Source organism: Lithobates pipiens, unplaced genomic scaffold, assembly GCF_037356315.1.
Source record: "Lithobates pipiens isolate NorthernLeopardFrog02 unplaced genomic scaffold, aLitPip1_a1.2 Scaffold_35, whole genome shotgun sequence".
Classification (NCBI taxonomy): domain Eukaryota; kingdom Metazoa; phylum Chordata; class Amphibia; order Anura; family Ranidae; genus Lithobates; species Lithobates pipiens.
Genome location: NW_027507811.1, coordinates 18,820,294 through 18,844,497, shown reverse-complemented (window position 1 = coordinate 18,844,497; position 24,204 = coordinate 18,820,294). Strand labels below are relative to the sequence as shown.

Below are 24,204 nucleotides of genomic sequence, written 5' to 3'. Positions count from 1 at the left end.
CTGTGTAACCAGCCGTGACAACAAATTGACAGTCCAGTGGAGAAATTATTAGTGTTGCTGATAGCTAAGCATAGTACAGGCATATTTAAAAAATTATGGAGGGTATAGAGACACAAGACAAAGTCACTGACAACACAGGAGAATTGGGCCTTATGTAGGTGGAAGTGACTGAATTAGCAGAGACTACAGAAATCACAAAAAATGGGAGCCTAACACAATATCACCAGCTAAAATAGCATCAGAAGCACTTGTCCATTGCTGTTCGGTTTGATGTCCCGGCTATGGTAGGAAAGGAAGACACAGCTGGCTCTGGGGTGACAGTATTGCAAGTGTTGCCCACCCTTGAGGGCCAGTGCTCCTGCCTAAGCATGGCGTGTGGGTCCACCTATGTCTGTGGACCCTCTTCAGTGAAAGCTGTACCCCTCCTGACCATTGCTCACCTGATGTACTGAGAACCCAGTCCTTGCAGCACAGTGCACTGAGATTAAGTTCAGATGTGGATTCCTCGCTAGCGCTGGAACCTTGTGAAATATTTAGCTGGAACCTCTGACTTCCTCTTTCAGAAATCTCTCCCATGCTCAATGATTTCCTAAGGTAATCCCTCCCTTTGAGGTTGGACCAAACTGTGTGTTTCCCTGAGATAATCTCTACCATGGGGTCTAAGCAGGATATGTGACGATCTGAGGTAATCCCCCCCCCCAGGTCTGAGCAGGACGTGTGATTTCCTGAGGTAATCTTTCCCCCTGAGGTCTGACCCAGCTGTGTGATTTCCCAAGGTAATCTCTCCTGAGGTCTGACCAAGCTCTGTGATCCCCTGAGGTAATCTCTTCCCCCTGAGGTCTGATCAAGCTGTGTGATTTCCCAAGGTAATCTCTCCTGAGGTCTGACCAAGCTCTGTGATCCCCTGAGGTAATCTCTTCCCCCTGAGGTCTGACCAAGCTGTGTGATTTCCTGAGGCAATCTCTCCTCCTGAGGTCTAAGCAAGTTTTGTGATTTCCTGAGGTAATCTTTCGCTCCTGAGGTCTGTTTAGGCTGTGTGATATCCTGAGGTAATCTTTCCCCCTGAGGTCTGAGCAGGCTGTGTGATTTCCCGAGGTAATCTCCTCCCGAGGTCTGACCAAGCTCTGTGATCTTCAGAGGTAATCTTTCTCCTCTAAGGTCTGACCAAGCTCTGTAATCTAACACAATATCACCAGCTAAAACAGCATCAGAAGCACTTGCCCATTGCTGTTCGGTTTGATGTCCCGGCTATGGTAGGAAAGGAAGACACAGCTGGCTCTGGGGTGACAGTATTGCAAGTGTTGCCCACCCTTGAGGGCCAGTGCTCCTGCCTAAGCATGGTGTGTGAGTCCACCTATGTCTGTGGACCCTCTTCAGTAAAAGCTGTACCCCTCCTGACCATTGCTCACCTGATGTACTGAGAGCCCAGTCCTTGCAGCACAGTGCACTGAGATTAAGTTCAGATGTGGATTCCTCGCTGCTCCTCTCCCCAACATATTCTGGTTAGCGCTGGAACCTTGTGAAATATTTAGCTGGAACCTCTGACTTCCTCTTTCAGAAATCTCTCCCATGCTCAATGATTTCCTAAGGTAATCCCTCCCTTTGAGGTTGGACCAAACTGTGTGTTTCCCTGAGATAATCTCTACCATGGGGTCTAAGCAGGATATGTGACGATCTGAGGTATTCTCTTCCCCTGAGGTCTGAGCAGGCTGTGTGATCACCTGAGGTAATCTCTCTCCCAAGATCTGACCAAGCTGTGTGAATTACTGAGGTAACCTATCCTCTGAGGTTTAACCACTTCCCGACCAGCGCACGACGATGTACGTCGACAGAATGGCACAGGCAGGCATATTGGCGTACATGTACGTCCAATATTCGTTGCCGCCATGCCATCGGGAGCGCGCCGCCGGCGGCGCGCTCCCGCGCTGGTCGGGACCCCCGTGAGTCCGGTCGCGGGACCCGCGGACTCGATCGCCGCGGGCATCCCCGCGATCGTCTCACGGAGCGGCCGAATGGAGGAAATGCTGTATAAACAACATTTTTCCATTCTGCCTAGCAACTAGTGACGCTGATCTCTGCTCCATGTGATTGGAGCAGAGATCAGTGTACACTAAATGAAAGCCCAACCCCCCCACAGTTAGTAACACACCCCTAGGAACACTTAACCCCTACACTGCCACCCACTGGTTAACCCTTTCACTGCCAGTGTCATTTACACAGGAATCACTGCATTTATATAGCAGTGATTACTGTATAAATGACAATGGTCCCAAAAATGTGTCAAAAATGTCCGATGGGTCCCCCACAATGTCGCAGTCACAATAAAAATCGCAGATCGCCGCCATTACTAGTAAAAAAAAAAATAATAAAAAATTATTAATAAAAATGCTATAAAACTATCCCTATTTTGTAAACGCTATAACTTTTGCGCAAACCAATCAATAATCGCTTATTGCGATTTTTTTTACCAAAAATATGTAGAAGAATACGTATCGGCCTAAACTGAGGGAAAAAAATGTTTTTTTATATATTTTTGGGGGATATTTATTATTACAAAAAGTAAAAAATAATGCGTTTTTTTCAAAATGATCGCTCTATTTTTGTCTATAGCGCAAAAAATAAAAACCGCAGGGGTGATCAAATACCACCAAAAGAAAGCTCTATTTGTGGGAAAAAAAGGACGTTAATTTTGTTTGGGAGCCACGTCGCACGACCGCGCAATTGTCAGTTAAAGCGACGCAGTGCCGAATCGCAAAAAGTGGTCTGGTCTTTGACCAGCAAATTGGTCCGGTCTGAAAGTGGTTAAGCAGGTTGTGTGATTTTCCTGAGGTAATTTCTCCTGAGGTCTGAGTAGGCTGTGTGATCTCCTGAGGTAATCTGCCCCTGAACTCTGACCAAGCATTGAGATTTCCTGAGATAATCTCTCCTCTGAGTTCTGACCAAGCTGTGTAATCTCCTGAGGTGATATCTGCTCCTGAAGTCTGAGCAGGCTTTGTGGTCTGAGGTAATCTCTACTCTGAGGTCTGAGTAGGCTGTGTGGTCTCCTGAGGTAATCTTTCTCCTCTAAGGTCTGACCAAGCTGTGTAATCTCCTGAGGTATTCTTTCCCCCTGAAGTCTGAGCAGGCTGTGTGATCACCTGAGGTAATCTCTCCTGAGGTCTGAGTAGGCTGTGTGATCTCCTGAGGTAATCTCCCCCTAAACTCTGAACAAGCATTGAGATAATCTCTCCTCTGAGTCCTGACCAAGTTGTGTAATCTCCTGAGGTAATCTCTCCTGAAGTCTGAGCAGGCTTTGTGGTCTGAGGTAATCTCTACTCTGAGGTCTGAGTAGGCTGTGTGGTCTCCTGAGGTAATCTCTTCTCTGAGGTCTGACCCAGCTGTGTAATCTCCTGAGGTAATCTCTCCCCCCGAAGTCTGAGCAGGCTGTGATTTCCTGAGGTAATCTTTTCCCCTGAAGTCTGAGCAGGCTATGTGATCTTCTGAGGTAATCTCTCCCCCCCTAAGGTCTTACCAAACTGCAATCTCCTAAATTAATCTTTCCCCTGAAACCTGAGCAGGCTGTGTGATTCTTTGAAGTAATCTTCTTCCCCAAGGTCTGACCAGGCTGTGTGATTTCATGAAGTAATTTCTCCGCTGAGGCCTGAGCAGGCTGTGTGAATTCCTGAAGTAATTTCTCCCCTGAGGTCGGAGCAGGCTGTGGGATTTCATGAGGTAATCTCTCTCCCCGCCCCAAAGGTATTGCATGGTGCACACAGGTATATTGGGTTATAAAGGGAGATTGCACCATGACATACAAAGTTGTATGGTGTTATATAGAAAGATGGTATTGTGTCATATCTATGGTTGCCACCTCATCCCTTTAAACCTGCACACATATGAATTATACAGGTTCTGAGAATAATTTAATGCAGATAATGTGCCAAGTGAGTTTAATTACCACCTTAATCAGCCACAGAAACTGGGTAATTAATATGTGTTTGGTTTTAAAGGGATGAGGGTGGCAACCCTAGTCATATCTGGGTATATTGGGTTATGGATCTGGGGCTTCAAAAAGATCAAATGATTGTTTTTCATATTTTGTTTTCATTGATTCAGTTTTAACTGATATATTATATTTCTAATAATACACACAACATCACGAGAGAAGGAAGCAGCCGAGAGAAAAAAACAAAACAAAAGAAATGTAACATAATGATGCAGTTGGAGAAATCACAACCAGGTGGCGATCTCACTTATTGTGAATGGACAACACAGACAGGAAGTGATGTCAAGTAAAGACAGGAAGGGATGTCAGGTAAAGACAGGAAGTGATGTCAGGTAAAGACAGGAAGTGATGTACGGTAAATACATGACACTATAAAACATAGAGAAAAGAAGTTCTGAGCCTGATGAGAGTTGGAGGAGGTAGAGAGGAGACATTGCTGGAACAGGCAGTAGAAAAGGTAATAAGATATTTTATATTAACCACATCATGGCTGTCCTCTTCCGCCATAGTCATTGTGACTTAAGGTATTTATTTATTTTATTTTTTATCCATAAATGTTTTATTTTATCAAAAGAGAACAAAGCAATTAACATTGTTGTAAATGGTACATATCGTTGTAATGAAAAAACAATGTAAAGGCATATAAAATAGGCTTCGTTCAAATCTTGATGGCCCAAATGTGTTAACGCTGTTACAGTATTTAATCTCCAGCAGATGCTGTTGCCCATACTTTTCTTTGTTGTTTGGTTATTAACTGAAAACCTCAGACAGAAATAAAACCATTGGCTCCATCTCTGCCACTTCATCCAGAAGATAAACCCTCGCTACCCCCGTCCCATGTGGCCAATCGCTGTACACAACCATCTCAATGCCAGGTCCATTCACACCTCGGATGATCACAGCTACCGGGAAGGCGGGGGAGGTCTTCTACTCCAGACATCCCACAGCAGGAGATGAAATGTTATAGGATCCATGCAGAGTGTCACAAAGAAAGTCTGGAACAGAGCACTCTCTGAATCTGCCGAACGGGCACTGTGACCGTCCGAACGATGTTGGGTGTGGATGGGGAGTCTCTTAATGTAAAGTGTATCTAAGCAAAACGTTTCCTTCTAGTTTTGGATAAAGCAGAGACTGGTTAAAACCTTTTAAACATGTATATTGATTTATTTGTTGCGACATGTCTCCCATTAGTAAGACCTAAAGCATTTGTTACTAAAACAAATATTTCTGATATGTGCCCGCTGTACCATGTACTTGTATGAAAAAATATCCTATTCTTGTTGTATTGCTTCCTTTATGTGAAATCCCTGGCATTCCTGCTAGTCCCATTGCTTTCTGACTAAAAACTGACCACACTAAGCAGGAGAATACACTGTGGTCAGTTCTCTAGCTATCCTGGGAACTCAGGCTGCTCTCCTCCAAAGATCAGACTTGTCTTAACACGCCACCCCCTCCTGTCACTGGAAAGATCAGTGTACTGCTGCATCTCCTCCCCCCCAGCTCTTATGCAGTTGCGAACAGAGGGAATGTGATCACTTATTAAAAAAAAGGTATTTAATTATTTTTTAAATATCTATACAAAAATGTTTTTTCCTTTTATTTTTTAAACTGAATGGGTTGTTTTACGTGGTGAACATTTAAAGTCACCTTAACTTCTAACTTCTTCTAATGTAGACCTAACAGAAAGAGGTAATCCCTTTATTACTATTTCTCCATGGAGGAGTGGGAATATTTAGAAGGACACAAGGATCTCTAAAAGGATGTCATGATGGAGAATCAGCCCCTCACATCACCGGGTAAGAGGAGACTTTATTGTAAAGGAGAGAGCAGTACGGAGGGTCCACCTAGATCCCCCATCATCTGATAAACACATAAAAAATAATGTATTCCTTCATTGTGTGTGTTTCCTACAGATGGATCCAGTATTAAGAACCCACCAGAGAGATGTCTCTGTCCTATGTATCCCTGCGATTCCACACAGGAAGATCACAACATCTACTTATATATAGTTAAAGAAGAGATAAAAAAGGAGGATAATGAGGTCGATGTGATGAAGTTTTCAAGAAGACACAGAGATACTATTAAGAATGTCAAGAGGGAGCCTTTCAGTTACACAAACCCACCAGAGAGATGTCCACAGTATTCCCAGACTTACACACAGGAGAGTCACACCATTTGTCACCATGATCAGGTAGATGAAAAAAATCATAAGGAGAAACGTGTTCCTTGTTCCTCCTCTCCTCCCTCTGCTCCATGTGTAGAGGCACTACTTGTTCAAAATTCTACCCAATGCCCCCTAGTGAAGTCTCTAAGCCAGGAACAGGGCTATTCTGGAGTCTGGTAAAGGTTTTGGGGGAGAGTCTTTTGCATATCGAGCTAATGTATTTCTTTTTGCCTAAGTGGATTGTTCCTTAAAATGTATTGAATGAAAATAGTCTTCTACTTTCAGAAAAGCACATGCAAAGTTTTTTTTGATGAAGGATCTCAATTGTCCAATGATGGCTTTGACAGAAGGGTTACATTTTTTGTATACCGTATAAAGTGCTGCATTGTGTGTCGGTGTAGTTAGGGTTTAGTGACACCCAGGGTTCTCAACCTTGAAGGTTGAGGTGCTCCAGGATGTGTCATATTAGGAGAAAACTAATCTTTTCATTTTATACAGAATTGGCAAATCCTGATATGGAGCCTGGAGGCTTTGTAGAGTATTGGGTGGGATGAAGCCTCCAACCCTGGGTCCATATTTTGATATTAACCAGCACCCGTTGATTGTGAAGCTGTGCACAGGTCCTTTGATATTGAAGCTGACTGTAGTTGAGAGATCCACCCTCCCAAGATGACCATTGTGCTTATAGCGCGCAAAAGGAGCATGGACATGTGTGCCGGTCTGCACTGGCCAAGCTGACACCTGGAGCTAGAGAGTATGCAGGAGCAGCATATGAACAATGCTGTTATCACATACCTGGTTTGGAGGCCAATGGTGAGAGGGCTTCCCTAGCAGCTAAGCTCCAGGCAACTCTGAAGGTGGGAACGGGAGGTATCATTCTCAAAGAAGCACGGGTCGCCTGCTGGAACTACTTGTAAGGATGTTCTGACTGGAGTGCTGTCAAGTGAGACGTCCATGTATACAGCTGAGACACTGAAGCAGTGGCTGCAGACAGGTGGCACATTTTTTAAGCAGCAGGTCTCAGGCAGGGTGGAGGTCACAGCAATAGTCAGTTTACAGCCAAGGTCAGGTAACAGGTGTGGATGTATATAAGCGTGATCAGTAAATAGTCAGAGCCATACACAGGAAAGCAGAGTAAGCCAGTCTGTTAAACAAGCCCGGGTCGAAACCAGGATGCAACCAGAACACAGGTCCAAGAGTAATCTAAAAGGTTCACAGAAACAAATCACTAGAGAACGGAAGATCAACCAGCGATTACTGAAGACATTTTACTTCCTTATAAAGACTGATCCAGACTGAAAGCGTGCCCGGCCAAGCCAGCATGTCTCCATGCACCAGACCCCTATGTGGGAATCCTATCTGTTCAATAAACATGGGAAGAAAGCCCTTAACAGGAAGTTTGGCAAGTTGTTCATGTTCCTAAAGACCCTTGACACCTAATCCTCACTATATAAATGCTGGAAGAGATTTGCAGTGCAAATACCAATGGTTTATGATTTTTTTTTAGGAAATAAAATATCTTTCCAAAAAGACCTGTCTGTGGCCTTAAATGTACTCTGTCGTCTTTGGGGTTTAGGGTGAAGAACTGAAAAACATCAAGGTTGAGGTAGAAGAAAGAGCATTAGTGAGTGTAGATCAGCAGTCTATGGAGGAGGGTGGTCCTCTGTATTCCCGGGATTCCATACGAGAAGATCTCAACATCTCCCACCATGATCAGGTAAGTGGGACTGAGTAATGGAACGTGAACGTTATCTTAAACTATAAGATTACTCTTTGCATCTCTTATTATTGACAGCCACTTTTTCCACATATTTTATGATAAATCTTTGGGGTTTAGGGTGAAGAATTGAAAGGCATCAAATCTGAGATTAAGGAAGAAGAAGAAACATTGGTGAGTGGAGATCAGCAGTCTATGAGGAAGGATGGTCCTCTATATTTTCGGGATTCCATACAGAAAGATCACAGCTCCACACATGATCAGGTAGAAGGGACTGAGAAGTAGAATTAAAATAAAATTTTAAACTGTGAGATTGCATTTGCCCATGTAATTTTTTTTATTTGCAGTAACTTTTTCCAGATGTTCTCTTTTCCTCTTTGGGTTTAAGGCTGGAAATCGTAAAGACATCAAATCTGAAGTTAAAGAGGAAGAAGAAGAGACGTTGGTGAGTGGAGATCAGCAGTCTATGGAGGAGGGGGAGATGAATATGAAAAGTAAACAAGAGGAATCTTCTCTACATGTGGACACAAGTAAGTCATAAACACTAAATGCAAAAAAAAATAATAATAATAATATTTTCATGATACCTTTAAGAATATAAAGTATGTATTTAAATAATTACAAGGTGGAGTTAATGTAGACCACAAGGGAGGCCCATCTGACATTCTTAATATAGTGTCATGCTCCCAATAAATGAGGAGGAGATACTGTACATCATATGAAAGGTCCATCTCCATTCCTCAATATAACGTCATGTTCCCAACAAATGAGGAGGAGATACTGTACACCATATGAAAGGTCCATCTCCATTCCTCAATATAACATCATGTTCCCAACAAATGAGGAGGAGATACTGTACATCATATGAAAGGTCCATCTCCATTCCTCAATATAACGTCATGCTCCCAACAAATGAGGAGGGGATACTGTACACCATATGAAAGGTCCATCTCCATTCCTCAATATAACGTCATGTTCCCAACAAATGACGAGGAGATACTGTACACCATATGAAAGGTCCATCTCATTCCTCAATATAACGTCATGTTCCCAACAAATGAGGAGGAGATACTGTACACCATATGAAAGGTCTATCTCATTCCGCAATATAACGTCATGTCCCCAACAAATGAGGTGGAGATACTGTACACCATATGAAAGGTCCATCTCATTCCTCCAATATAACGTCATGTTCCCAACAAATGAGGAGGAGATACTGTACACCATATGAAAGGTCCATCTCCATTCCTCAATATAACGTCATGTTCCCAACAAATGAGGAGGAGATACTGTACACCATATGAAATGTCCATCTCCATTCCTCTAAATACACTTCATATTTTCATTTAATTCTTTTCATTTTTTTGCATACAATTTAAAATGCACATTTTAGGACGGTCAGGTAAACCCCCAAACATCTAAAAGCAGTGACCCTGGAGAATAAAATGGGGGCAGCTGTAATTTTTTTTTTTTTTTGATTACACGATATTGTCAAAACCCCAAATTGGTAGATTGCAAGTGAATATGGACTTTTTAGGCACCAATACTACAAATAGAGTATTTTAAATTACATTTTTATTCAAAATCTTACAAAATATAAAACCATGGTTATCACAAGTGGAACATACACAATGTTACTCTTAAACGTATTGCTTCCAATGGGTTGTTTGGAACCCCCAAACCCTGAAACCAGAGGGAATACACCAAGTATAGCGTAGTAAGTGCACTGCAACTTCAGGATTGTCACAACCCGGGACAGCTATATCCAGCTCAACAGGATATTAGCACAACTGGTTACTGAATGCATATTTCAGTAAAATTACACTGGCAGGACCCTGGGCTGGCTAAATTTAGTTTTTGGCTCTGCTGTACCCAGCTGAGGCTTTCCCTAAGCCTGCTGGTTGATTGCTCCTGCCTGCCTCTGAATATTTACCTGACCTCGGCCAATTCCAAGGAGGGATGCCCAGAAGGTGTGGCTGGAGAGAAGGTAAATATTTGGGGGTCTGATCAGAGTCTCTCTCCCTCCTGGGGTCCCGCCCTGAGAGGCGGCCTGTGTGTTTGCAGGAAGACATCACCTGTGAAAGCTGAGCTGGATATGGAACCCTTTCACTGAGGGGGAGCTGGTTGGAGAGCTGCCTCTGGACATTGTGAGTGGGACCATTTGGCTTGAGCTCCAAGTGTGCCAATACGTTAAAGCGGGATTCCGCTGCCGTTTTTTTTTTTTTTTTTTTTACCTGTGTCACTGGTGGGCGATTCCTACGGTGTCTTTGCAGTCACGATCGGCGTCTTTTTAACCCCTGGCTTGACGATTTCATTGCTAAGGAAAACTTTTAAAAAAGCAGTTCGGCGGTTTCCATTTTCACTGTGGGCGTTTGAAGCCCACAGGCATTTACTTCCTGGATGCGATGACGCTGAGCTCCCAGCATCCACCGCTCCATCTCGCACATGCTCATTGAGTGTCCTCTTTGTTTTCCTTCCTCTAGCCCTGTGCTATAGTGGTAATGGCAGATAGAGCTGCCTGCCCACTTTCAAAATGGCAATTTCGGACACGCCCTCGTCACGTGACCGGCATCCTCCTTCCAAAATCTCACGAGATTTCGGCATGACTGTGTCCCCCACGGATTCCTGGGAAATAGCTAAAAAAAGTTCCCAGGGACCATTGCAAAGCCGATAAACACGCCTACTCCCACGGGAGGAGAGCCCGGAAGTCGGCATAAACATTAAAAATAAAAGGTAAATACTGCATATTATTTTATTTCAATGGTCATAACTGCATCTATGTTCCAAAGCCATTTGAATAAGATGAACTTGCAATTTTCTGTACAAAACCGCTTTAAGGGTTAGTTGCCAGAAGTTGCTGCAAGGACTGCGACTGCTTACATAGAGTCTCAGTAAAGTTGGCTGTCCCTTCTACTTCCACCATATTTTATCACAGTCACGTGATAGGTTACCTTTTTATGGTTGTATTCAATATGTGCAAAAATAGATCACACAAATACTTATAAGGTACAACATTTAATTGAGTAATGACAGATACAGATAGTAGAAAATATAACAAGAATGCTTAACTGTAGATGCTGTTTCGCCACGGAGTCCAGCCTACTTGCGCTGCGTGGCAGATGATCGTAGATGCCTGCATGATAGCAAGCTCTGAAGACGAGACTGAATGTTTTATAACTGTAGTATATAGGACTTGTGTGTAAGGAATAGCCGACCCACCCCATTAGAGCAAAATGACCTTCTAAGGAAGATAGCACATTCCTGAAAGGAGATTAGTATGTAGGGCTTGCGGCTTTGGGGATGTATTCAATATGTGCAAAGAGAGATCACACAAATACTTATAAGGTATAACATATAACTGAGTAATGACAGCTACAGATAATAGAAAATATACCAGGAATACGTAACCAAAGATGCTGTTTCGCCACAGAGTCCCGTCCACTTGAGCAGCGTGGCAGATAATGACAGACACATGGATGATAGCAAGCTCTGAAGACAAGACTGAATGTTCCAAGTTATAACTGTAGTATAGGACTTGTGTGTAAGGAATGGCCAACCCACCCCATTAGAGCAAAATTACCTTCTAATGCCGCGTACACATGAGCGAATTGTCTGGCGTACTTAGTCCGGCAAACAATCCGGCGGAAAGTCCGGCGGACTTTCTACCGAACAGACTTGGCCACACACGGACACACAGAAAGTCCGGCGTTTGCTAGCGCGATGATCTACAGCACGTACGAAAAGGAAGTTCAATAGCCAGTAGCCAATAGCTTCCTTTTTCGTACTTGCTTCTGAGCATGCGTCATTCTTAGTCCGCCGTACTAGCATACTGACGAACGTATTGTCCGCTGAAACCCAAGTCCGGAAAAATTGGACTGCAAAAATACTTTCTAAGTCCCCCGGACTTTACGCTGGAAAAGTCTGCTGAAGCCCACACACGATCGAATTGTCCGCTGAAATGCGTTTCAGCGGACTAAGTACGCCGGACAATTTGATCGTGTGTGTACGCGGCATAAGGAAGATAGCACATTCCTGAAAGGAGATTGATGGGCTGGCTTGTCCATATACTATAATCAGTCTACAATCATATTCCTATGGCATGAAGTCATCTAAAGTGACCATCCTCCTTGTACGGCCCCTTAGCCAGGTTTAGAAATCATTATTCGATACTGTGAGTCAGTAATAATAGGGAAATATGCAATTTCCCCATCACAACATTACTTTGAGGCTGCTACTAAAAGACCCAATGCTTTTGAAACCGGACCGGGCAGGTGTTATCTAGCAATAAAAGTTACAGTCCATGTTTTTTGAGACAAAGGCCAGAAATAGACTACAGACTCGATGCTCAGTATGTATCATCGATCTATAAAAACTGATGTGTTTTATAGCCACTTCTCGTGCGACAGGAGCCCAGCTGTGAGACTGGCATTTCCACCTATGTCTGATGGGGTGGTAGAGCGAAAACTCCAGTTATTTGTAAAATACTGTCAATTTTAATTTTGTCTACACTTCTTTCCAACAGATGGATGTGATGTCAGGAATTCCTCGGAGAGACGTCTTCTATTATCTGCTGATTGTAAGTCAGAAGATAATGTCATCACACAGGATCCTCCAGGAGGAAATCCAAATACACAAAATATACATCACAGACCTTCCTGTCCGGAGATATCAATGGATCCCCCTGATCAGGGGGAATCTTCTCATCAATCACATACTATGATTGGAAATATCCATGTAAGATCTCACACTGCAGATCCATCAACAGATCCTTCTAATCCCGAGGAAACTTCCCCACCCCATGAAGGAGATCACCGAGGTCACAATCTATTCTCATGTTCAGAGTGCGGGAAATGTTTCACTCGGAAAGGAGCACTTATGAAACACCAGAGAATTCACACAAATGAGCGCACATTCCCTTGTTTAGAGTGTGGCAAATGTTTTAAACACCAATGTAACTTTCTTAGACACCAGAAAATTCACACAGGTGAGCGTCCCTACTCATGTACAGAGTGCGGGAAATCTTTTACTCATAAAGGAGACCTTATTGGACACCAGAGAATTCACACGGGTGAGCGTCCCTATTCGTGTTCAGAGTGCGAGAAATCTTTCACTCAGAAAGTACACCTTGATAAACATCTAAGAATTCACACAAATGAGCGTCCTTATTCATGTTCAGAGTGCGGGAAATCTTTTCATCAGAAAGGAGACCTTGTTGGACACCAGAGAATTCACACGGGTGAGCAACCTTATTCATGTTCAGAGTGCGGGAAATCTTTTACTCTGAAAGGAAACCTTTTGAAACATCAGAGGATTCACACACGTGAGCGTCCCTATTCATATTCAGAGCTCGAGAAATCTTTTAATCATAAAGGAGATCTTTTTGAACGTAAGAGAATTCACATGGGGGAGCGTCCTTATTCATGTTCAGAGTGCGGAAAATCTTTTACTCAGAAAGGACACCTTGATAAACACCTGAGAGTTCACACGGGTGTGCGTCCCTATTCATGTTCAGAGTGCGAAAAATCTTTTACTCAGAAAGGACACCTTGATAAACATCTGAGATTTCACACGGGTGAACGTCCCCATTCATGTTTAGAGTGCAGGAAATCTTTCACTCAGAAAGTTGACCTTGATAAACACCTAAGAATTCACACTGGCGAGCGTCCTTATTCATGTTCAGAGTGTGGGAGATCTTTCACTCAGAAAGGACACCTTGATAAGCACCGGAGAAATCACGCGGGTGAGCATTCATGTTCAAAGTGTGGGAAATTTTTCACTAAGAAAACAAGCCTTGTTAGACACAAGAGAATTCACACAAGTAAGCATTTTTATTTATGTTCAGAGTGTGAGACATGTTTTACTAATTTAGGAAACTCTCTCAGGCACCAGAGGATTCACACAGGCCAATCCTCTTTTGTTCAGACTGTGGGAAACATTCTATTGACAAAGATATGGTGATGTTTAACTGGTGAATGATTAATGCCCTGTACACAAGGTCGGAAATTCCGATGGAAAAGGTCTGATCAGATTATGTTGTCGGAAAATCCGATTGTGTGTGGGCTCTATCGGAATTTTTGCGTCGGAAATACAGACGGAAAAAATTTGAGAGCAGGATCTAAAATTTTCCGAAAAAAGAATCCGATCTGACTTTTTCCGATCGTTTGTAGAACAAAAGGCCACACATGCTCAGATCAAATTACGAGACCAAAGCTATTAGCTACTAGCCTCTACGTAGTCCCGTCGTACGCAACAAACGTCACCACTTTCCGAATGATCGGATTTTCCGACAACTTTGTCCGGCCATGTGTATGCAACACATGTTTCGGACAAAATCCGTCAGAAAAAATTTCCAAGGGAGCAAAATGGTGTACAGTACAGTGGGGCATAGTGAATATATTTGAGTTTGTTTTTAGGGGGTGGTTTGATAGTTATATACCTATAGGGAATAAATTATAGTAATATGTTCCTCATCTGAAACATATGCTGTATAAGAAAACTGTATATGCCCTCTTAAATTGAGAAACGAAAGCCAGAAATACAGAACAGATTCAAAGACCACTATGTAAGCCTTTTCACTAGGCTGCATTTTCATACGAAGAGACCAGGCAGGAGATATCCTGAAATAGGAATGATGGTGTGCATTTTCTGAGACAAAAACCTAAAATAGAGCACAGATTCAATGCTCGGTATGTACGCCTTTTGACTAGGCTGCAATTTCAGAGGGAGAGACCAGGCAGGCGTTATCCAGAAATAAAAATGATGGTGTGCATTTTCTGAGAGAAAAACCTCAAATAGAGCACAGATTCAATGCTCGGTATATACGCCTTTTGACTAGGCTGCAATTTCAGAGGGAGAGACCAGGCAGGCGTTATCCAGAAATAAAAATGATGGTGTGCATTTTCTGAGACAAAAGCCTGAAATACAGCACAGATTCAATGCTCAGTATGTACATCTTTTAAATAGGCTGCAATTTTAGAGAGAGAGACCAGGCAGGTGTTATCCAGAAACAAAAAATGGTGTGCATTTTCTGAGACAAAAGCCAAAAATAGAATACAAGCTCCATGCACAGCATATACAGTATCTCACAAAAGTGAGTACATCCCTCACATTTTTGTAAATATATTATATTTTTTATGTGACAACACTGAAGAAATTATACTTTGCTACAATGTAAAGTAGTGAGTGTACAGCTTGTATAACAGTGTAAATTTGCTGTCCCCCTCAAAATAACTCAACACACAGCCATTAATGTCTAAACTGCTGCCAAAAATGTGAGTACACCCCTAAGTGAAAATGTCCAAACTGGGCCCATAGTGTCAATATTTTGTGTGGCCACCATTATTTTCCAGCACTGCTTTAACCCTCTTGGGCACGGAGTTCACCAGAGATTCACAGGTTGCCACAGGGTGTCAAGTGACTCGTTAGTGTTACAAGGTCTCAGGTGTAAATGGGGAGCAGGTATGTTAAATTTTCTGTTATCGCTCTCACTCTCTCATATTAGTCACTGGAAGTTCAACAAGGCACCTCATGGCAAAGTACTCTCTGAGGAGCTGAAAAAAATAATTGTTGCTCTACATAAAAATTGCCTAGGCTAGGGCTCAGAATGTCAAGTCCTGACCTACTAGCCAGGCCTCAAGGGTTACTTGCCACCAGTTGCCCCACCCAACCCCTATCCTACCCTGTCCTGCCCCTAATTCCACCCCTAAACACACTCTCATAAATTATCTCATGAAATTACACTTAAATGTTTTATGCAGAATTAAGTTAGAAATATTAACAACAACCTTAGCAGTGCCCATCAGTGCAGCCTCACCCGTGCCCAACAATGCAGCCTGTGTTTTGAGTTATTTTGAGGGGACAGCACATTTACACTATTATACAAGCTGTACACTCACTACTTTACATTGTAGACAAGTGTCATTTCTTCAGTGTTGTCACATGAAAAGATAGAACAAAATATTTACAAAAATGTGAGGGGTGTACTCACTTTTGTGAGATACTATATTACTGAGCTATAAAAACAAATGTTTTTTTAATGCCACTTCTATCAATGCATCTCTTTTCCTTGATACTGTGGTTGAGGGTTACAGGATACTGTACAGACACACACTGTGCTTGTATGCCATAGCCTGTTCAGCCTGAGAGAGGATGCAGGCTGTGTTTGAGCAGGGGCCATGTTCAAGATGCAGGCTGTGATTGGTAGGAGGTGCGTGTCAGAAGCAGGCTGTGATTGGTAGGGAATGTGTGTCAGAGGCAGGCTGTGATTGGTAGGGAATGTGTGTTAGAGGCAGGCTGTGATTGGTAGGAGGTGCGTGTCAGAGGCAGGCTGTGATTGGTAGGGGGTGTGCGTGTCAGAGGCAGGCTGTGATTGGTTGGGGGAGGGGCTGTACAAACTGCCCCATACAGGCATGCTTTGTGTCTGCACAGTGTCTTGTACCCTTGAATGGCCAGCCAAAGGATTTCAAAACTGACCACGCTAGAACAGATCAGCTTCTTTGCTTTTTGTAGTCAGTTTAGAAGAGGGGTCTCCAAACTTTCTAAATATAGGGCCAGTTTACTGTCCTTTAGACTTCTGGGCGGCAGACTGTGCCCAGTAGGAGTAAACAATGCCCAATCCTTGGTATTAGGGAAGAATAGTGCCCCATTGAAATAATAGAGACTATGATCTATGGAATACACGTATGTGAACACACATATAAAAAAAAATATTTGAGGTAACATACACAATCACATGAAAGAATTAGCAGATCATATATGGACTCGGTGTGAAGAATTTTCTGGTTGATTTTGGAGGGAGAACAGGAGCCCAGCTGTGAGATCGGCATTTCCACTTATTCCACCGACGGGGAGGAGGAGCTAAAACTCCACTTATTTGTCATCTACTGAGATTTATTCTATTTTTTTTACTTCTTTCCAACAGATGGATGTGATGTCAGGAATTCCTCGGAGAGACGTCTTCTATTATCTGCTGATTGTAAGTCAGAAGATAATGTCATCACACAGGATCCTCCAGGAGGAAATCCAAATACACAAAATATACATCACAGACCTTCCTGTCCGGAGACATCAATGGATCCCTCTGATCAGGGGGAATCTTCTCATCAATCACATACTATGATTGGAAATATCCATGTAAGATCTCACACTGCAGATCCATCAACAGATCCTTCTAATCCCGAGGAAACTTCCTCACCCCATGAAGGAGATCACCGAGGTGACCATCTATTCTCATGTTCAGAGTGCGGGAAATGTTTTAATGGGAAAGGAAAACTTCTTGTACACCAGAAAATTCACACAAGTGAGTGCACTTTGCCTTGTTCAGAGTGCAGCAAATGTTTTAAACAGAAATACACCCTTCTCAGACACCAGAGAATTCACATGAGTGAGCGTCCTTATTCATGTTCAGAGTGCGGGAAATCTTTTACTCTGAAAGGAAACCTTGCGAAACATCAGAGAATTCACACAAGTAAGCATCCCTATTCATGTTCAGAGCTCAAGAAATCTTTCACTCAGAAAGGACACATTGATAAACACCTGAGAATTCACATGGATGAACGTCCGTATTCCTGTTCAGAGTGCGGGGAATCGTTCACTCAGAAAGAAGTCCTTGAAAAACACCATAAAATTCACAAGGGTGAACATCCTTATTCATGTTCAGAGTGCGCAAAATCTTATACTGAGAAACGGGTACTTCTTAGACACCAGAGAATTCACACGGGCGATCGCCCTTATTCATGTTCAGAGTCTGGGAGATCTTTCACTCATAAAGGGGACCTTGTTAAACATCAGAGAATTCACACAGTTGAGCAACCTTACTCATGTTCAGAGTGTGGGAAATCTTTTACTCTGAAAGGAAACCTTGTGAAGCATCAGAGAATTCACACAGAGGAGCGTCCCTATTCATGTTTAGAGCTCGAGAAATCTTTCACTCAGAAAGTTGACATTTCTGGACATCAGAAAATTCACACGGTTGAGCGTCCTTATTCATGTTCAGAGTGCGGGAAATCCTTCAATAAAAAAGCCAGCCTTGTGAGACACTTGAGAATTCACACGGGTGAGCGTCCCTATTCATGTTCAGAGTGCGGGAAATCCTTTACTAATGAAACGAGTCTTGCTAGACACTTGAGAATTCACACGGGTGAGCGTCCCTATTCATGTTCAGTGTGCGAGAAATCTTTCATTCAGAAAGTTGACCTCGATAAACACCTAAGAATTCACAAGGGTGAGCGTCCCTTTTCATGTTCGGAGTGCGGGAAATCTTTCACTCAGAAAGGTAACCTTGATAAACACCAGAGAAAACACACAGGCGAGCATTCGTTTTTCAGAGTGCGGTAGATCTTTCATTAAAAGAGCAAGCCTGAGGGGGCGTGGTCTGGATGGCAGCGAGGAGAGACGCACGGCACTGAAGCTCCTCTCCTGGCCTGCCTGTATTACTAATTGCCGGCACCTTTTTCAGCTGAATATGGGCAAGCAGAAGCGCCACAGGGAGCCCAGCTCTCAGGGACTGAGTACGCGGTCCTCCGTGGCCCCTCCGCCGCTCATTACGGAATACTTTAGCCCGGAGGCAGCGGGACACCACGAGGCCAAGATGGCGCCGGCGGATGCGCCGACGGCAAGCTCCCCTGCATCGCGCCTATCCGAAGGGCCTGGCGATGCGGGCTGTGATTCGGGGGGGCTCCCGATGTCCGCGGGAGGCACGGATGGCACTCTTCATCCCCGCGCTGCACGTGTATCCTCCGCGGGAGACTACCGAGGGGACGGCCGGCCGGCGCAACAGCTCCTATCCCACACGACACAGGCAGTGCTCTCTTCAGGCTTTTCTACAGGACCTGGTGCCCCGAATGCTGACTGCATGGATGGAGGTGAGAACACTGGCTATGCCACTGACTATCCCCCTCATACCCGCGGGGGAGAGGGGTCATTACTTGGAGCCCATCCACCTGACAGCCTGTCCCAGTCATTCCCCCCCCTGCCTGCTTGCTCCTGTGTCACCCACTCAAGGGCGGCCGGATCTCTCATCCCACTCTGCTTCATCATGGGACTCCCCCACTCCAGCATGGGATCCGTGCCCCCTCTCTCAGCGGTCCCAGGGAACCAGGACACCATCTGCACCCCCAGAGCCCCTCCACGGACCGCGGTCTCAGCCTAGGGCTCACTCCGGGGCATCGCGGCCTATGGACTACCCTGAACCTCTCCACCTGCCAGGTCAGACCCATGGTCCCTCGGCTCAATTGCCTCGTCGCCCTCCCCCTAGCCCATCGACCCCGGGGGTTGGTGCAGTTCGGGCTGCTCCTGCGGGCCTGCAGGGGGATCCTCAGGATGGTGACTCTGATCCTGAACCGTGCACCTTGTGGAGAGACTACGTTCGTTGTATGCCCACGAAGCAAGATTTTCGTATGCTTATCCAAGAGGTCCGTGAAACTTGCAGGTCTGAGATTAGTATGCTACGTACGGACTTGCACCATCTTTCTACCAGGGTGTCCTCCTTGGAAGATGAGAATGAGGGCACTAAACTTGAGATCTCCCACATCCACTCCCAGCTGGCTTCGCAGGCGAGTACCCTCCGCGACTTTCAGCGCCATCTTGAGGACCTAGATAACAGGGGCCGGCGGAATAACATTAGAGTCCGCGGCCTCCCAGAAGCGACTCAAGATGAGGACCTATCCATCACGCTTCAAGCCATCTTCAACAATATCCTAGGCCGCCCGGAACGCCAAAAGATCAAGCTTGATCGGGCCCATAGAGCTCTCCGACCGCGGGGACCGGGTTCTAAACCACGCGATGTGATCTGTAGAGTCCATAATTACTCTCTTAAAGAAGAGATTATGAGAAAGGCCCGCAACATGCACGCTATTGATTTTGATGGAGCCTCCATTCAACTCTTCCCAGACCTGTCATGGCTAACTCTCCAGCAACGGCGTTCCCTGCAACCTCTTTTGTCCCTATTGCGTGACAATGACTTCCGTTATCATTGGGGCTTTCCTTTTAGTCTCACGGCCAAGAAAGATGGGAGATCTACAACGCTCCGATTCCCAGAAGAACTCCAGTCTTTCTGCAGAGACCTGGACATTCCCGTCCCTCCCACTCCCGGCTGGGAGCCTCTCCCGGTCCCGCCGCCACGTCCAGTTCCTTGGACCCAGGTAGTGGGTCGAAAACGTGTGGGTCCCGGTCCGGCTGGAACCCCCCCATCGTCCCGGGGACGACGGGCTTAGGCCCTTAGCATGGTCATCATTATATCCTGGAACTTGTACTATGGACTGCCTGTTGCCTTCTTAACGCTGGACCTTTAGTGGGTTTATGTTGGGATTTGACGCTGTGAGCCCTCCCCTCCTGGGGCGGTCCCCCCTCAAGGGGGGTGCTGTCCTGGGGGGGGCTGTCAGCGTTGCTGGTTATCATTTGGTTTTTGTTCTTTTTTTGTCTTTTTACTGTGGGATGCCCTTACCAAGCCCATTACCCCGCGGGTGGGAGTTGTTTTACTTGGAGCTGTTCTGTTGAGGGTCCTCCTCTGCCGACGCTCCTCTTGGGGGGCGCCGGCTCGGAGGACCCCTTTATGCTCTGGTGTGCGGTCCTGGGCCCCTCTGGTTTTTCCCCAACTTTCCTAGTTCTCCCCCGGGGGGACTGCCATCCTGTTGAACTGTTCCCTGGTTCTGCGGTTTGTTTGTTTGGCTGGGTGGGACTGAGGTTGGGGCTTAACTAAGGGGGGTAAGTGAGGTGCAGCCCATCACATGCTGCTTGGGCCAGGTGCCGGCCCCTATCCTCTTTTTTGTGTTTTAGCTTTATCTGTAGGCAGGCCAGGGAGTTGTGTATCTCTTCCTTGCTCATCTATTTCACCCCCCTCGGAGTTTCCCGACTGGCCCCCTATCTGGCGATTTTGCTAGTTAGGCCACCTTTCGGCGGGCGTGAAGTATTCGCGCCCGTGCGAGAGGGCCCCTCGGGAAGCCCCTCAATGCCACCGGTTTTAGGTGGATTACATGCTGGCGTATTTATGTCGGCTGTGTTGCTATTGATTGCTAGTACGCCATTTGTTTGGTTTATTGTTATGTTTTCTCTCTCTTTTCTGGAGCTCAGCCTCCCCTTCTCTTTGCTTTCTTTCTCTCATATTTCTTTGGACGCCTTCTTACCTAGAGACTTGGACTCCTTCCGGTTTGCTCCGACCCTACACTCCGGGCTCCCTTGGATGGATTTCTGGCAGGAACCTCCGCCACTCTGGTCCGGGAGCGGTAGGTGGGGTAAGCAATGTTTTGTGTTCTCTTTTTGGTCTCCACCATGATTGAGATTCTGTCGTTAAACGTAAAAGGGCCTGAACTCAAATATTAAACGTAGTCTGGCCCTTCGTGAGTTCAAGCGCTCAAAGGCAGACATTATCTTCGTCCAGGAGACTCACCTCCTGAAGTCAGGCACCTTGTCGTTTGCCCACAGACACTTCCCACAGACGTACCTAGCCTCCAACACACGCAAACGGGCTGGCGTAGCGATCCTTTTTAAACAAGGCTCCCCCTTCCAGTTACATTCACAATATGCAGATCCACTGGGCCACTACCTTATTTTGCGGGGCGCGTGGAAGGGGTCCAACCTAACTTTATGCAATATTTATGCACCCAACACCAACCAGGTTCCCTTCCTCTCCAAAGTGTTTAAACGGTTGTACTCCTCTCCCCACCAATTTTTGGTGGTTGGAGGGGACTTCAACGTAGCCTTCTCCCTGACTTTAGATAGGCTTTCAGTTAACACGGGGAGGACCGGTGTTATGGATGATAGGAAATCCACCTCGTTCCGCCAGCTGACCAGAAAGTATGCCCTGTTCGACGCATGGCGCACAATGTACCCTTCCGCTAAACAGTTCACGTTTTATTCTCACCCTCACAAGTCCCACTCCCGCATTGATCATTTCTTTGTGAACGCCCCTACGCTCCGCACATGCACGAGTTCAGACATTCAAGCGATTTCATGGTCTGATCATGCGCCAATTACTCTATCACTGGCCCTGGCTCCAGGCTCCTCACGTGCTTGCCACTGGCGGCTTAATGAATTCTTACTTAAACATGATCCTTCCAGGTCTGAATTGGAGAGTACTTTGAGGCTCTACTTTGCCGAAAATACATCTCCTGAGGTGTCTCTGACCTCGGTGTGGGAGGGCCACAAGGCAGTGTTTAGAGGTCAGTGTATTGCACTATCTACGGCCCTAAAGCGGAATGCGAACAAGGCGAGACAGCTTCTACTCCGCCGGTTACATGCTCTGGAGGCCAACCTCCTGCGATCCCCTACGGTTCGCACGCTTAGGGCTTTAGTGAGCACCAGGGCGAGCTTACGGGACCTAGAGGTTGGGAAGACGGAGAAGGCTCTTCTCCGTCTGAGACAAACTTTCTATGATAAAGCGAACAAATCCCATACTTTTTTAGCAAGGCAACTCCGTGAGAGGACTGCGGTCACTGCACCAGTCTCCATCAAAGATGCGACTGGCACTTTACAATCACACCCTTCTAAAATCACCCAACTTTTCCATGATTATTATTCCGCCCTTTACAATGACCCGAGCGTTCCCCATAACCCTCCGACACCCGCTTTGGCCCAAGCAATTGACGAATATCTGTCAGACTGTGACCTCCCAAGGCTCTCCCCCACGGCTCTAGCTAGCCTTAACTCTCCAGTTGTAGATGAAGAAGTGGAGGACATAATTAAAGCCCTTCCTAACAACAAGGCTCCTGGGCCTGATGGCCTGCCTTACCTTTACTATAAATCTTTCCTGCCGATCCTGCTTCCCCGACTTACTTCACTATTTAATGCTTTCATGTGCACGACAACCATCCCGAGGGATATGCAATTGTCCTTCCTGACCATGCTTCCCAAACCTGGGAAAGACCACACTCTATGCTCTAATTATAGGCCAATAGCTCTCCTAAATTCAGATTTAAATTTTTTTACTAAGGTATTGGCCAACAGACTGAATGCTTTTATGCCCTCATTGATACATAAAGACCAAGTGGGGTTCATCCCCGGTCGTCAGGCAGGGGATAATACCAGGAGAGTGATTGACCTCGTGGAGGTGGCGAACAGGAACAATACGGAAGCAATACTCCTTAGTTTGGATGCTGAAAAGGCCTTCGATAGGCTAGGATGGTCCTTCCTGTTCGCCACGCTCCGGAGAACGGGGGTGGACGGCCCTTTCCTACAGGCTATCTCTCACCTCTACTCGTCCCCGCTGACCCTGGTTAAGACCCAGTTTGCCCTCTCTCCCGCGCTACCTATCACTAATGGAACTCGGCAGGGAGGCCCTCTATCCCCTCTCTTGTATGCCCTGTGCATCGAACCCCTTGCTGCCCGTATAAGGCTAAACCCGAACATTCATGGCATCCCGGTCCGGACAAGGGACTTTAAAGTGTCCCTGTTTGCGGATGATGTCCTCCTATCCTTGACTCAGCCACATATTTCCCTGCCGAATCTCCATAAAGAATTGGACGCTTACAGCCTTCTCTCGGGCTACAAAATCAATAGTTCAAAGACGGAAGCCCTTCCCCTTAATATGACTCCGAGGACTTTGTCCACTCTGTCTCACTCCTTTCACTACGCTTGGAAGACGTCCTCTCTAAAATATCTGGGGGTACATCTTACTCCGTCCTATGAGACTCTATACAAAGCTAATTTCCCCCAACTTTTTAGGGACATTAGGGCGTCCCTGGCCAAATGGAAATTACTAAAACTGTCCCTCTTTGGCAGGTTAGCGGCCATTAAGATGACCATCCTCCCTAGACTTCTCTACCTCTACGAGACTCTGCCCATCCCTATCCCTCTGGCGCACCTTAGGTCGCTCCAGGGTGACCTTCTACGTTTTTTTTGGAACTATGGAAGGCACCGGTTAGCACGGTCTGTACTATTTGCCCCACGCTATCAGGGGGGTCTAGCCTTCCCCAATATAACCAAATATTATTTAGCGTCCCAACTTAGACCGATAGCTTCGTGGAGTACGCTACACGCCTATAGCCGCTGGTCCCAAATCGAGAAGTTGTGGCTGGCCCCTACGCATCCTAACTCCATGTTGTGGAGCACGGAAATTAGCCTTAGTAAATATCAAACATTGGGACCAATAGCGTTGGTTCGCACTTTATGGCTCCGCTCCAAAGAAGTGTATCCGCTGTCCTCACCAGCCTCCCTGGCCACCTCTTTTTTGTTCACTCCCAATGTTCCGGATAGTCTGACATCTCGAATGTCCCAACCCTGGTTTAGTAGGGGTCTCTTTCGTTTTGGTCAGCTGGTGGACACTAGGACTAAGTTACTTCGATCATTCCAGGAATTAAAGGATTTATATGATTTACCTAAACAAGCATTCTATAGCTACCTGCA

General features: G+C 45.5%; 2 protein-coding genes across 2 annotated transcripts in view; both read left to right on the top strand.

Annotated features, from left to right (window-relative positions):
• Positions 1–24,204, top strand: part of LOC143955184 (uncharacterized) — a 230,861-nt gene that overhangs the window by 13,486 nt on the left and 193,171 nt on the right. The window lies entirely within an intron of this gene.
• LOC143955402 (uncharacterized) overlaps positions 4,332–24,204 on the top strand; it is a 37,259-nt gene continuing 17,386 nt past the window's right edge. The window contains exons 1-9 of the mRNA XM_077465456.1: positions 4,332–5,781; positions 5,899–6,176; positions 7,726–7,866; positions 7,987–8,130; positions 8,255–8,396; positions 12,389–13,606; positions 16,787–18,198; positions 20,992–21,086; positions 21,922–23,678. Of these exons, the coding sequence (XP_077321582.1) occupies positions 5,751–5,781; positions 5,899–6,176; positions 7,726–7,866; positions 7,987–8,130; positions 8,255–8,396; positions 12,389–13,606; positions 16,787–18,198; positions 20,992–21,086; positions 21,922–23,678 (5,218 nt within the window). The 5' untranslated portion in view covers positions 4,332–5,750. The remainder of the gene's footprint in view (positions 5,782–5,898; positions 6,177–7,725; positions 7,867–7,986; positions 8,131–8,254; positions 8,397–12,388; positions 13,607–16,786; positions 18,199–20,991; positions 21,087–21,921; positions 23,679–24,204) is intronic.